The sequence below is a fragment of the Betta splendens genome, chromosome 3 (assembly GCF_900634795.4).
Source record: "Betta splendens chromosome 3, fBetSpl5.4, whole genome shotgun sequence".
In the NCBI taxonomy this organism is placed as follows: Eukaryota; Metazoa; Chordata; class Actinopteri; order Anabantiformes; family Osphronemidae; genus Betta; species Betta splendens.
In genome coordinates this window covers 8,859,863-8,875,956 of record NC_040883.2, presented here as the reverse complement: position 1 = coordinate 8,875,956, position 16,094 = coordinate 8,859,863, and the positions used below count along the sequence as shown (strand labels likewise).

At 39.9% G+C, this 16,094-nt stretch overlaps 1 protein-coding gene across 1 annotated transcript; it reads right to left on the bottom strand.

The window, feature by feature from the left end:
* Positions 1 to 869: 869 nt before the first annotated feature.
* cd81a (CD81 molecule a) lies at positions 870 to 14,270 on the bottom strand. The gene is made up of 8 exons (XM_029144648.3): positions 14,000 to 14,270; positions 8,894 to 9,008; positions 5,077 to 5,174; positions 4,661 to 4,735; positions 4,144 to 4,263; positions 3,375 to 3,473; positions 3,117 to 3,200; positions 870 to 2,426 (listed from the first exon to the last, which is right to left on the bottom strand). Exons 1-8 carry the CDS (start codon positions 14,063 to 14,065, stop codon positions 2,364 to 2,366), a joined length of 720 nt encoding a protein of 239 aa, XP_029000481.1. The 5' UTR covers positions 14,066 to 14,270; the 3' UTR covers positions 870 to 2,363.
* Positions 14,271 to 16,094: the final 1,824 nt, after the last annotated feature.

The following is a 16,094-nucleotide window of genomic DNA, read 5'->3' as shown; positions in this document are numbered from 1 at the left end:
CAATCAGTGTTGGACAGTGGCGCATACAGCAAATGAGTAAATGTAAATAGAGTAAATGTACAACCTCTGCTCACAAACGCCACATTGAATTTGTCCTGTAAACCCAATAACTCTGCACTAATATAATTTAACACTCTAGAATGTAACACTAGGCACAACTGACCAGTGTCTTGTTTTTTGCATCAAATGTTTAAGTCTGTGTGTGCTTTTGAAAAAGTAAAACTATTATATAGTACTATTTGCAATTGTTTCTTATTCAGTAATAAATATTGTAATGACCAAATGAACCATACCTTATAAATAATCTGACGGTTTTCAGATTTAAAAAGGGGGAAAAAGGTATAAATTTGCTTTGTGGTTTTTTATGAAAGGTGTTATTGTTTTAGATTCCAGCCTGTTACAATACAATACAATGTATCACAGCGTTATTGCTGCGCAAGTCACACGATCAGTGGTTCAATGATTGGTCATCTGCCAAAGTGTCCTTGGGCATGACACTACACCCAAAGTTTCCCCTGGTGAGTCAATTAAAGCTGCAGTGTGTGTTAGTGAAAGGGGGAATGAGCAGCACACACAGACACAGGTAACCAACAGAGGTGATCAAATGTGCCATTCATCTCACATAGTATAGTTAGAGCTCTGGCTGCTATTGCATTTGAACTGAAACAGACCCAGTGATAGCCCTATGGCTCAATTAGTGCTAAACCTAACAAGTGTATGACTGAGTCTTCTCCTGACCAGCTGACTGTACTGTTAAACAAAGATGACTTTTAGATCTAAGATTTAGAAGATTTGTTACCATCTCTGTAGTTTTGACTGGATTACACAGTTAGTATTAGAAATCAGACAAAGAAGAACCAACAAGCATGTATTTGTAAAATACATTTAATCCCTTTATATTTGGGCAAACCGAAGTTGGGGCCGAGCTTTAAGAGGCAGTGGGTCCTACAGTAAGTGGCAGTTCTCAATTTGAAAAGGCAGCGATATGGACTTTACTGTCAGAGAAGGAGACCTGTTCCCTTCATCACTGGACGACACTAGTGATGTCTTCTTCTTTATGTAGGAACTGGATGATGGTTTGACTTCCACTTGATCACTGCTTTAAAGTCCTCCACCCCTTGTGTCCACACACATCTGATGTCATAAACGGTGAAGGTATTACAATACACAGGCATACATTGTCTTTCTACAGTCTCCATTAGTAAAATACATCAAAAGACATGTTTACGGTTGCTCAGTTTAGGTATGAGATGTTAACAAGACAAGGGTTTTAGTTGGCTGACAATATGGAAGGTTACACAACATGACAGTATAAATGATGCGTGAAACTAGGCAAGAACATGATGTCACTACATAGACAGGTCCCAGGTGGGAGCTTCAGCAGGCAGGCACACCGATTCAACACTATTGTGGTTCATTTAGCTGCGCATTAATTACAAGCACCACCACCTGTATGAGCCTTCCCTTCAATTTAACTATTGGAAAAAAACAAACAAAAAAAAAAAAAACAACCATCACGGTCGTGAGCAGTGAACCATCTCTGCATTGGGCAAACCTACATGTTTAAAAGCATGGTCAGTATGTGCGCGACAAATACACATGCCCGTGCATGAATGCAGGAGTACAATGAGCTGGGGTGAACAGCTGAACAGCTTTTGCGCCCTATACTGGGAGCAGGTATTACATGGACGGGGACAGTGATGGAGGTTAGTAGGCTGTGAAGCTGGAGAAACACAATAAGGGCGTGTGTGTGAGGGGGCGGGTTATGACATGGTATCAGGTCACTTAGATTTTGGTTCCAGCTTCAAAGATTAACTGACATGGAGAACCTAAGGCCAACACTAGTGGTTATATACACAATTATGCGATTTAGTCTAAGGGAAGACAAACAGAGTGCAGGAAGAATATTTGGGAGGGGAGGGGCTTTCTAATGTAGTACAATATCCATGCTCAGGCAGTCATAAAGCACTGTTAACATATATATTTATATACAGTTTATACATAAGACAGTGAAAAAAAAAAAAGAAGAGCATGTTCATATCGAAGAAAGTAGTAAACAACTAATGAATCCTTAAAAAGGATTAAAGCACCAAAACTGGTGAACAATACAACTCATTTGTGACAGTGTGATACAAATACCTACATATCAGGTTTAGGTTAGCACTGGTCAAATATGCATTGTGATCAAGAGAACAACTACAATGACAGTGTAACTAGAACGATCGATGGAAGGATGGTTTACGTCGTCTTCACAAAGAGCTGACTAAATCCAGCAAGCGATATATGTGGCATTTCCTGCTTAGAAGAGAAACAAGAGCTAATAAAAATGAGAAAATGCTTCCTTCAGGCTGGGACGTGTCCCTTTAGTACACTGGGCTGTTGCGGATCCCGCAGCACAGCACCATGCTGAAGATCATCTCAAAGATCTGTAAGACAGAGGTGGAAATGCAGTTGCACGCAAGTACCATTTGTTGTGGATGTTGTTCTACACATGCCTGGTCAAGTCAAACCCCACTGGGCCAAATAAATAAATAAATATATAATAAATATACCTTAAACGTACAGTACACTCACTGGCCACTTGAATAATGATTAACATGATTACAGTTTACAAGGTCAGTCTCATATATAGACAAACACTTCATGCTTTAGGGTACTAGGAGGAAATCTTGACCTTGACGACCTCCAGGAGCTGATAACCAGTGCTAACCACCAGCTCTAATTCAACTCAACACAATTAATGGCTGAATTGCTGTATTTATTTGCACTGGATTGTATAAGCAGTGTTTCCCCTACCATAATATTAGGGGGACGCCCCGCCCTCTCAACGGCAGGTAATGCTGCTTTGACCCAGTTTGCCTCAGAGGGCAATTGTTGAACTTTTTTATTTTGCTAACCTTTTTTTTTTAGTTCGGTGTACAGTTATTAAGTTATTGTACAGTAGTTATTCAGACATTATAATATAAAGTTATACTGGTATTAAAAGAAACATAAACACTATGATTAACAAATGTTTGTGTTAAGGATTTGCTGCAAACCCTAACCCACCCACCGGTCTGTGCGCTTCTGTACAAGTAAGAAAATACACAACAATAAGAAAAGGTTCATGTTCTCACCAGAATCACTGCAACCGCCAGAGCAGCACTTCCAATGTAGGAAATATTATCTGAGAACAAGCTACGGATTTGTTGGTGGCAACTCTGCAAGGAAAAACCATCAAAACATTTGAATCCAGGCCTCATAAGGAGAGAAAACAATGCCAGGATAGACAGATTATGTGTGACAATCCAATAGTCAATTCTACTCATAAATCCAGTAATCCACTTTTTTTTCCTGAACCCACTACAACACAGTTGCTTGATGCCAGCACTTACAGTTGTAGTAACTGGAGAGGGGCAGATATCGGTGACGCCAAGCTTCTCAGATATTTGTGTTAGAAAGTTGGTCACCTGGCTCTTACCACAGCATTTCAGCTGAAAAACAGATACTATTAATATTAAAACATTAATAAAACAAAAGCAGTGTCCAAAAAAAGTGTTGGAGGGTGTTATGTTCTTTAACTAATTCAACCATTAGTCTGAATTAGTTCAAGAAATCATATTTATATATAAGGAAATCTATTAAACTAGTGGAGCCAAAAAAGCAGTAGCACATTATTTACCACCTTAATTTATTTTTACTACTTAGAATCAGAATCAGCTTTAATGGCCAAGGTTGCAGAGTACAACAAAGGAATTATATGTGGTCTGTCTTTATTCCCTTGTGACAAAAAAAAAAAATAGTGTGGGGTCAGCAGTGATGCTGACAGCCCATTTTTTGGGTTTGGCCCAGTACAGGCACTAAACCTAAGACTCTGCATCCACCCTTCCACGGTCTCAAGAACATACAGAAGGCAACAACAGTTGCTATGACAGTCTGTCTGTATTAACACAATTCAGCCTCGTGGGTGAGGGTAATTTATTACATCTCATGTATTTGGGTCACAGACACCTGCTGCTCTGTGAAAGACTTACAGCTGTCATGTGACACCATTTATTTACACTATTCACAATAGATTACTGCATTAACGACCTGTGCAGTGGTTTTAAAAATTAAAAAACAGTTAATTTATTATTAATATTTTTTATTTCATAATAGTCATACCGTGTAGTGGAAAACCTTGAGCGCATTGCTAAGAGGCTCCTTCTTATCCGGATCAATGACGCTTTTTTCCATGGCTTTGTCATACAGAAAGTCATAGAACTTGATCATCTCTTCTGACACCTTAGACGAGAAGAAATACACAGAAGAAAAACAAAGTAGTTTTAATGGACTTGAACTGAGAGTGGATATGTAATTCACAACAACTCTTGAATTAGTGATCCGGAGTTCAAGCCATAATAAATTCTAGAAATGTCACATCACCTGGTTGATTCTAAACCAACAAAACCATTCTGTGTCAGATCTTGAAGAATGTGATTTCTACAGAACTAAGAGCACTTGTTACATGATGTCAGGAAACAAGCTTACATGGCCAACAATAATGTGGAATAATGCAAAATAAAAAAATTTAAAAATTAAAAAAAAAAAACACAGACATCAACAGGCAAAATATAATCTAAGCAAACAATTCATATTTTTCCAGTAAACATTTCTTAAGGTGCGTAGGAGTTCTGCTTACAGTGTCTTTGTGCATAAAGCCCCAGATTCCACCTGCCACCTCACAGGCAAACAAGATGACAAGGCAGGCGAAGAACTGCAGGACAAACCAGCAAATCAGAAACCCAGTTTGAAAAAAGATTTTGTGTTATTAATAACAAAATTAAACCAAAAAAAGTATTTTTTTAAATTCGAGAACCCAGTACTATGCCTCAAACGTTATTCATTTGTTCAAAAAAAGTTATGCAAGTTATTTGACTTTTGCTGAAACACTTGGCATGTCACGTCTATATGTTAATCAATGTGAATCCATTTAAAACCTGTGTCACATGCGATGGTTGTTGCTTATGTGTAAGTAGCATCAATCCTAATTAAAGCTTTGCATTAATGTTAAAAAACACACTAAATGGGAAGCCTTTAAATGGGACTATGACTCACAGTTCCCAACAGGCACTGGGACTCCTGAATGGCACCATAGCACCCGAGGAAACCGACAACCATCATCACAGCACCGACGGCAATTAGGATGTGGACACCTAAACACACGAGCAGTAGAGATGCATTAGAAAAAGTGGAGGAACAGACACTTGACTTCACATAGCACTTACCATGCTCTCAAATCATGCTTCTGAGAGACAAGTGACTTTGTGTAAACAGCTATTACACAAATGGACACCATTAAAAGCACTGTGGTTTAGCTGTATGCATCACCTAGCCCACTGTAAGCCATGATGGCCAGCAGGGGGTGCAAAACTGTCAGAAGGGTATTGACCTCCTACAGAAACAAGCCTACTTCACAACTCAATATTGGTATCTGTCACACACTGCACCTTTTCCCCTTTAGCCATACATGCAGAGGTGCCAATGGTTTGACTTAATGGAAGCAACCAGCTTTGTCCACTTAAATCATTTTAGGCATATGTGTAATAGTTTTATACTATTACTATAATGCAAGGGTTTTCCCACTGTCTTACTGTGCTCACATCAGCTGTGAATGCAGCTTTGAGGGCAACAACTGGCCTCAGCATCATTACTCCTGCTTGTCGGATCAGAAATAATTTGATTCTGAACCACTAACTGGTCCTGTACAGCGTATACCCCCACCCCCAGCCTCTTTTCTACCCACAGAATTGCTTGAGTGCGTTCACACACACACACACACACACACACACACACACACACACACACACACACACACACACACACACACACACACACACACACACACACACACACACACACACACACACACACACACACACACACACACACACACACACACACACACACACACACACACACACACACACACTGAGGCTAATTTATAAATTGATATCTTCGTGAGTGACCACACTCCCCCCTCCATCTCTTTTATGGTGGCTCTCAAGTCAGACATCGTCCTCCTGTGAAGCTCTCCACCAGCTTTCCGCTCTTGCCACACCCATCTGTCCTTTCTACGTAATGTATTTGCTCATTCAAAATTGCACTTTCTCTGATACAATTTACTTAAAATTCCTCTCCTGTTTTTCTTAAATTAATTTCCTCTTTTGTTCCCTTCAACATGCCCTCTATCTGCCTCCAGTCACCAGGCGTTGGGAATCTTAAGACACAACACAAGGTAAGGTTTACAGACCTTAACCCGATCCTGAAGCTTTGAGACATGGCTTTAAAACAGCACACACTCATAAATCAAGTTATGGTTACAGGTCTACTCTATGAAGAACACATCCAGTGACAGTTTTTAGCCCAAATCTCGATTGTGTCATCTGGAAATAACTGACCCTTCAACTCTCTTTCCACAGAAAAGCTACACTTTAAAGCCCAGAAACAGGTACAGTAAAAAGAAACTGAGACATCAAGTAGGGGCAGTTCACAGGACAGAAGCAGACTTTATACATATACTATTATTCACTTGATTAAAAAACAGAAGTGAGTTTTACTGTATATAGTTCAACCTGTGTTTTATTTAAGAGGTAGGTGCGCCTTGGGAAACTGCCTGTAAGCAGGTACCAGTAAGACAAAGGGAAAAGCAAATGTCAGACTCCATGCAGAGTTCCTGGCAAGAGGGGACAAAACATAAGGGGAGGGGGAAACGGGCAGACAGAGATAGGGGGCGAGAGACGAGGACCAGTGGAAAATGAAGAAGTAAGACAGCGCGACACTAACCACAAGCAGATGGGGAAGTAAGAGTGAAACAGTGAAAAAAGAGTGAGTAGTGGGAGGGAAAGGAAAAAAATGTCACAAAAGAAAAAGTGATGGAGGGGTGGAGCCAAGGAGGAGGATGGGAGGGGAGCTCAGAGCCAGTGAGGACTTTTTTCCTACAGCAACTGCCCCCCCCTCCTTCTCTGGGATAAGAGGCAGGCTTTATGTAATGGCTAAGATGTAATCACCAGGACTGTTCCAGAACATTTTCTTTCACTGTACAACCACAGCTGTGACTTATTTATTCCTCTAAAGGCATAATATAAGCAGCCTAGTGCACGAAGGTTTCACTAAAGACGCACAATAGGTGAAAAAAAGAAAGCAACAGATCCGCAGTCTCCGTTTTTCCAGTAGTCGACTACATGCCTTCAACAAGCTGCCACGCCTTAGAATGCGGCGGCGTTGTTGATGCGGCCTTCTGCATTCACACAACCAATGTGAAGTCTCCTGTTTCCCTTGAATTCTTCAAATAATGATGATAAATTAAGTTCTCTATGCAGACGGAAGAACCAAACCAAGCAATAACTGATTAATGTATATGCTGGTTTTGAAAGGTTGAATGGTTAACGTCATGTGGAAGAGGAAGCCTAGAAAGGCGGGCTGTTGCTCCTGGTCATCACGTGTCTGAAAATACGAGGAGCGTTCAAATGTAAAACTTATTTTTACTCTAATGATGTCCATTAATGTACAGTATAGCACATAATTGAAGTGATTATTATAAAGCTCATTAAACTCCTAAACTCTACACAAAGACCAATTGAAACATTTATCATATCTAATAAAAATAATTGCTTTATTTTATTAAAATATTAATTAATGACCTAATAATAAATTGCACATTTACCTTAATCAATATGGTAGGAAGTAAGAAGATTCACTTACACTGATCATTAATAGTTAATGTGAACTTTCCATCAGTATTCACTGCACATTACATCAATTTTACCATCGAGGAGATGTCACTGATTCCGCATTCTTTAACCATGAAATAAAGCAACGTGCCGACAGTGGTTTCAGGATACAGCTGTGAGAATTCCTCTAAGTGCTAAAACAAGAGAGCTTTTAATGATTTTGAGTAACACAAACCAAACCTGCTTTGCTCCGTTTCTGGGTTTGACGCACTGTAACAGCACTAGCCCTGGGTAAATACCACATGTGTCACATCTTGAGCCCCTGTTAATATTTATGTATAAACTCTCCAAACTCTGCTTTCCATGCATCTTTCCAGGAGCATGTGGGAAATGGTGTAAAGGGCTCAGTAAAGCATTTGATGTGAAGAGATTATATGTTAGCATTTCCACGCATAGCAGTAACATAAACGTGTAAAGTAATTGTTGGGTTGTGAGTGAAAATTACAGTGCCCTCCTAAATGTTTTGGACAAAGACCCTCATTTGTCTCTTTACTCAACAGTTTGACATTAATACCAAGAAAGATATCTCAGGTGACATAAGTGCACAGTCTAAATGTTTTATCTAGGCATATTTGTTGTATGTTTTAACATGAGTAAATTACAGTGGTGTTTAACCCAGGTGGGACATGTTCTTTACTGGCTCTCATTTGAGAGAGCCGATAGATGTACCCAGCATCTTTCCTCCATAGAAGAACATCAACCAACCAGGAATACTACATTTGCTCACATTAGCTCCATATCTTAAAGTGTGGAGCCAAGGAAGACCCAAACGGCTAATGACATAAAGATTACTATTAATAAACATTATGAATATCTCTTTCTTAGAGCAAATGGTGGATATGACTGGTGGATAAAATAATAAATGGCTGCTTGGAAATAAAAACAGTAATATAAACACATTCAAATAAACAAAATGTCACTTGTGTTGATGTTAACAATATAGTTCACAATATCAGCATTACTTAAATGTAAGATTAACAATAAATGATACACCTTTGTACCAAACATATCTACTGCTTTCAATACTTCTGTTAATTGTAGCTAAACTGTGTCCAAATGCTTGACCAAAATATTTTTCACAAGCAAAACACTGAACATAAAGAATGTGTGGTCAGTACACAAAGTTTAAATGTGATACTTACTTGTGTAGAAGGTGGCGGGGGCATGGACTCCATCATATTCCAGATGCAGCAACTTGCTTGTCTGCGGATCATGTCTCAACCACAGGGCAACACCCAGGATTACACCCCCTGCAAGCTGCAATTTACAAAGAGGTTTAATGGACTTTGAGTTCAGCCTATTTAGTAGGATAACCATACTGTGCTTTTACTACCCATTATCATTTCACACTTTCCTGTGATATACTTGCAAAAAACTATATGTTCAGGGCCAGATCCAGCAGTGGGATGACACAGGTAGCCAAGTTTGTGTACAGCTAAGTCTATTATCTTTACTGATTCTAGCCATAGCTTTCACTGGAATGCACCATGTTAGCTTGTTTTCAACAAGCTATTTTTTCATGGCTGCAATAAATATAATATTCATCTAGACATAATGCAATAATTATGACTGAACATATACATATTTGTTTTACAAGGTAGCATTTAACATTATTAACCCTAATACAGTACCATTTCAGAGCTTAAAGAGCATATAATTGTTAAATATTATTATTATTATTATATTATTATTATTATTATTATTATTATTATTGGGTAATAGTAACCACATACAGTGATTGTATCCCCCAGTCTATCCACACTCATGTATGATCATGTTCCCTGCCTTCTTGGGAATGACCATTTCTATTTTTAGCATATCTTCTGATCAAGTACATGATCTATAATTGATTTTCAATACATTTACTTCATTAATTATTGTAAATATGTGATTGGTGCATGATCCTCTGGGCCACACCAGTGCCTATAAATACTATAGACTACTGCAACTACAACAAACCTTTGGCTTAGATTCACATATAAAGGCAAATTCCAGAGAACAGTTGGGTATTCCCCAGATTGTATAGTTATTGCTTCAAATTAGTAAGTTGGCAGCGAATGTGTAAATTCCCCTTTTGTTCAGTTTAGTTTCTGTCCAGGGGGAAATACTCCATATGCTGCATGTGTAACTTTGTGACACATAGAATTGTTCTTTAGGTTGTTTTCCATTAACATGTGCCTTCCTGACCCCTATTGTTTGGGCCAGGTTAAAGATACCCTAAATATAACATGAGCATGTTCAACTCAGCAGGATCAGAGGAGCACGCACAAGAAACGAACTGAAGTGCAATAAATGGGCATGGTGGTCCACATGGCGGACACATGGGTTTGGATATTTTAGAAGGCTCATGCTTCAGTGAATTTAAAATACATAAACTACCCAAAGAGCGACTAAATTAAACTAGCTAACACTAGTTTCTGGGAAACTATTTTAGCCAAAACATGTTCAGCCACCCCCACTCCTTCAGCACACTCCTCTCTGGTGAGAGTCATTCCAGAACTGAGGCCAGCTATTGCCCAGCAACCACATAAACACCATAACTGGAAAGAAATTCAACACACATACACACTCACACACTCAAAGCTCCAGCAGTACTACGGATTAACTCTATGACTTCCAGTTAACTTTTGATTTAGCAAATGAGTCAACAAAATGAATGTAGTTTAAAATAGATTTCCGGGATGATTAGTGGTATTTGTATAAATGATAAACAGAGAACTCAGACTGAACACTGCTAAAAGTATGTTTATACTTTATTGGAGATGTGAGTGAGGAAGGACCCAAACAGAAAAAAACAACTGTAACTAAGAACAACACTGCATGTTGACTACATATGACTTAGATGTGATACACTACAGTGACTCTCAGCCCCTAACCACTGGTTTCTGTGACACATAATTAACTTAACTTCATCTTATTATGTTATGTCAAGGCGTCTATGACACAGTCAACCAAATTCACTGCTTCTGGCTGATATCAAATATGAATCACTGAAACTTGAAATGTTGTGGCAGTGCTAAGCAGACTATGTGACCAGGATTGGAACAGTTGGTCAGTTCAGAGTTGTGTGGTTTACTGGCAATTTAAAAAAACACATCTAGCCTATTTTTACCTAGAACCCATGACTTTCATACTATTAAAACAAAATATGCACTTCTCCACTTCATTTAATAGTTTAGGTGACCAAAAAACGGTTAATATCGTTTGTGTTTGACAGAATGAAAAATTATAGTATATAATGATCATAGTTTGTTTCAACAGGACCATATCAGCCATTTAACACACAGCATACTGCAGTTAGCTGTTTACAGTTTACAGTGAGGGCGTAAACAACTCCTCTCAATCAAAAAAAGGTTTAATGGCAGGATTAGTTAGAGTCACAGGACCGCTGAATGTATTTTCAAATGAAATGACGACGTGGAAGAAACCTAGATAACCACAGATACAAGATGAACGTGTGAGATCAGCGCAGCCCGTCTGACTTCTCCTGTGTGTCTATTTCTGCCTTCTGCCCAGCGTACAGAGGGTTGTAGAATGTCGAGCATGCTGGAGGATAGGGAGTGGGGGTGGTCCCTACACTTCTCATAAACTCCTTTACCACCCCACAGAGGCTTACCCTCCCCCTTCGACACAAGTCTTTTAGCCCACTTGGTGTCTGGGATGATTTATGGAAACAGGGGACCTTCTTTTCAAAAGGAGCCAGTTTCCATGGCCAAAGCTGCGCATATCACAGTGAAAGTGTGTGTGTCTTCAGACGAACTGGACCTCTGTCAGGACATTTCACAAAGTGCTTTAGAGCTAAGCAATAATAATTTTGTCATCACTTTGTACCATAGCATATTTTCAAAAAACTGTGTAGATATGTAAATATAGACAACACATTACAGCAAATAGATGTCAAGTTAAGATGTCTTCATGAAAAACACTGTTACAAAATCATACTATTTCGTAAGAACTTTCTTATGAAATCAAGTTCTTTTGGTGGTGGCCTCAAGTAATGAGTGTGTCTATATTTTTATATTGTTATATCAACTACCGTATCAAATTTTGTAATAGTTGTTACTGTGATGAAGCCAATAATATTTAACAAGACATTGGGTTTGATAGCATTTTGTGAATCCATTTCAAAATCCAATTCATTTTTAAATTATTGTTATTACCTTTATTTACAAAAACTACAGGCCCAGTTTCTCTTTGTTGATCTGGAATGTAATTTATCAACCTTGGCAAACATACTGATGGCATAATTTAGAGTAAAGAGCTTATAAGAGGCATAAAAACGATGAGGGTGTGGGAAATGCTCCACTGTGGGCATTAAAGTCTCCTTCATCATCACACACTACTAAAGATGAACTGCTGATCCCAGGTTGGTGAGGAGGCACTGATCTAATTAGTGATGCTACATAAACAACAGCTGATGTTTGTCACACAATAAAGCTGCTGGCATTCTTCCAATTCTTAGTGGGATTGTCCCAAAATGTTACCAGTTTTTTTTCCCAAGGCACACACATAAGTCATGTGGTTCTTTTTTGTTGGCATTATGATCCACTGTGCATCCAAGAGTTTAACATTTAAGTTTATGAGGCTCCAGTAAGACTCAGGTGTCCTGTCAGAGCATAAAGCTGCTCTTCCACTTCTGACCTGCATTCCGCATAAAACTGAACATTTTTTCCATTCTGGCACTTGAGGCAACCATGTTCATTAGTGCCTAAAACCCTTTTTTCCACAGTTTTAATCTACCATCATGTCTTTAACAAGAATGTGAAACTGCTCCTGGTGTCTAAAGCCTGAAAAGAAAGGCAGGGGCAACTGTTGCTGGAGTTTGACCACCACAAAAACCACAAGGTAGTCAGCTTTTCATTTTAATGACTACATGCTATCTGCATTGATCAATGTATTTATAGTTTTTTGAGCCACGCAATCTATATGGTTGCTCTCCAACTACTGTATGAGGCAATCTACCCCACCTAAAGGCCAACTCTTACAGGTCACGGTCACGAAATGCAGCGGTAGACGGTCTTCTTAAGTTGCCCATTCAATGACAAATATGCAGCAATTCACGTCAGACAGTGACTATTATCCTCCCTTAGAAATCCAAGTCATCAGTGCTTTGCAACATCTCAACATATACATACACAACAATCAAAACCACAGATGTCAAAGCGACTGCAGGGCGGTTACACCATCGGTCACGACAGTCAAGAGAACATAGAACAATTCTTGTTGCTCCAACACGAGGTCAAATTGAGTTATGAACGGGGCTCAGCTTTTGCTGCATTGCACCGTGATGTCATCCAGATACTCCGTTGGCCAATCAAATGCAAGTGTATATTCTTCATAAATCATTAGGTTACACAAAAGCTTTGTTGCTCACTGATACCTCGCCAAAAGACTTCTAAGTGTCCTCTACACAAAGACTGTATGTCAAACCTGGAAGCAGTCTCCAGACAGGACCTACAGAGAGCGTGTCAAGTGGCTCCCACTACAAAAAAAAGTATGATTTAGATCATTCTTGCAGCAAATGACTAAAAGGATGTGAATGAGACAAGAATTGGTCAAGATCAAACTATTCATGAAGAGCTCTTACAAATCAAAAGTAAAGGTTAGACACCCAACACATGATGCATAATCAGTCACCGTGCAGGGTACTTGACTCAGCAATGGGAAACCACCACCCACCCACCCACAAACCAAACCACACACGCACGCAAACGCACGCACGCACACACAGTTGGGCGGAGGACGTGTTAAAAACAGCTTTATCGCGCACCGGCGTTAGCTCCCACACGATGCAGAGAACCTAATGACTACTGTACCCAGCACGCCTACCTACCGCACCACGACACTTTAATAGAACAAATACCAAATATTTGGTAACTGACTAACGGACCCTGCGCTGCGTTTCACTCGAAGTTAACACCTGAGGCGAATCAAAAGTCCTGCGGTTTTAAAATAGAAAGCAGATGTACGCCGTGAATTCCAGTTACGTAAATACCGTTCCCCTTTGTCCGTTTGTTTCCCTAATTTACGCTACGCCATAATCTCAGACGGAGGGAGAGCGGTCACGCGGTCCGCTGCTTGACGACAAGGCGGCGACACGTTCCCCGACGCCGTCCATTCATAACGGTCTCCGCGTCCAAACAAACCGAAACCGCAAACGACGGGAGGGGGAGGCGGCGCCGCTCATCAAATGTTGGTTGGAAACGTTTCTTTTTTTGAAAAAAAAAAAAAAAAGAAAGACTACTCACCCAGAAGATGAAGTTGAAGAAGAAAAGCGTATACTTGATGCATTTGGTGCAGCCTTCGACTCCCATGGCGGACCGTTGGGTGGATGTTTACGACGCAGACTTCGCGAGACGGTGGCAGCTGTAGGCCGGAGACAGGACGAGGCGCGAGTGGCTCCGTCACAACTGGGGCTCACTCGGCTCCGAGACCGAGGCAACACCCAAACTCCTCCCTCAAGGGCGCGTTACGACGTCATCCGGGCGAAGATTTGACTGATCACACGTAGACCAATGGGTACCCCCCAAATCCACCCGAAACCCCTCCCCACCCCACAGCGCTTGTCTTTAAAATAAACTTTATTCAACAAGGGACAGGAGGACAGCCTCTAAAAGTTCCAGTTAAGCGTAGGTGTAACTGACAGTTGTTCAATTAAAATGTTTAATAATAATAATAATAATAATAATAATAATAATAATAATAATAATAATAATAATAATAATAATAATAATAATAATTAGTTCGAGTTAAGGATGGACCCCCTTTCCTGGAAGAACCAGCACCAGCAAAGCGTTCAAGCGAGTGAGACACAATCACTTGTGGCAGAGAAATGACCCACATGCGTTACTCCAGTCCAGGTCAAGAGGTTCTGCGCCCGTTATAATAGAAGGAAGCGAGATGGTCCGATTAGCTGTAGGCAAACTAATCAGTGCGTTATGCCTCATTAATCTAATAATATTGTTTTAAGCATCACAAAAATATTGACCCTGTCAGATCATTTATTTAGCTGAACATGTTTATAGAAGATGAAGTTGTGCCAGAAATTCCTGCACTGAATAATAGATTAGCTGAGTGCTTCTCAAATGCGTAGCGATGCAACTGGCCCAGTGTTCTTACTGGGTTTGTGGTACCAGTGTAACCCATCAATCATTTACTGTAAGCGTTAGAGGTTCTGAAATGCATTGTGCTGAAACTGGATGGCAAATATCTCATCAATGTTTCAAGCACTTTAAATAAGATCCACGGTCTGGAGCATGAGGTCATGAGCTTCTTAACCAGCTCAGCGAAGCCTTGGGTTGTGTGGATGTTGTCAGGTCTACAATTATTGCGTGTCATCACCGCACAGTGTCAACATGTACCAAACACTGTGATCCAGTTTGATCTGCTTCAAAGCCCTATGTTATCATACCTTCTGTATGGATTGAAGGAAGAAACGTACGTTTTCTTTGGGGCAGTTTTTAAATACATCTTTCCCATTAAGTAATTTATGGTGTAATAACTAACACGCACATTATTATATTTAAACTGTGAAGCTCCTTATACGCTTTGACAGTAACACGTGATGCTTCAAGTGTCACGCTCATTTTCACTGTACACTGTAGCTACACCTACTTTAAGTTTTGGTCAAGCAATTGAGACCATATTTACAAAAACAACCTTAGCAGACTGTGCTTCCTCAGAAGACTGCACTCATTTAATGTCTCATTTATCAGGTCAGAAGTCCTGGTCAGTGAAGCCCATAACAGGCACAAACAATGTGACAGCAGGAAACTAAATCTTATGTTATATAGAACATAAGCAGACCAGAAACAAATATTCTCTGGTTTATGAATTCAAGCTACAGGAGGATGTTGAGGTGGCACTTCACAAGATCAGGCATAAAAGAGGCTCAGTGTTGCAAGTGGACATTAATACAATAAAGGTCAAAATAAATGTGCAATAAAATGGATTAAAAAACAATAAAGGTTACTTTTTGGAACGGTCCATTCGCAGCCTAAACCCCAATTCACTACAGATGCTGTGAAAAACCCTCAAGACGTCCTAAATATACGGCTGGGCTGAAGAAGCTCTTTAGGGAAGAATGGTCCAAAATTCTTTCCGAACATTACGCAGGTCTAATCCACAGCTACAGGGATCTCTAACTTGAGGTTAGTCAGGCACATGAGATGCACAGACTTCCATTCTCTGTTCAATAAAGACCTAAAAGATCATTGGTGTGCTTCATCAGCCAGCTGTGTTTACTGATGTTTGTGAAGATCGGACCACCTTTTATGACACGTTTATGCAGAAAACCATGTAACTGCCAAGATTGCATTTACTTTGCCCTGCATGAAACTGTGT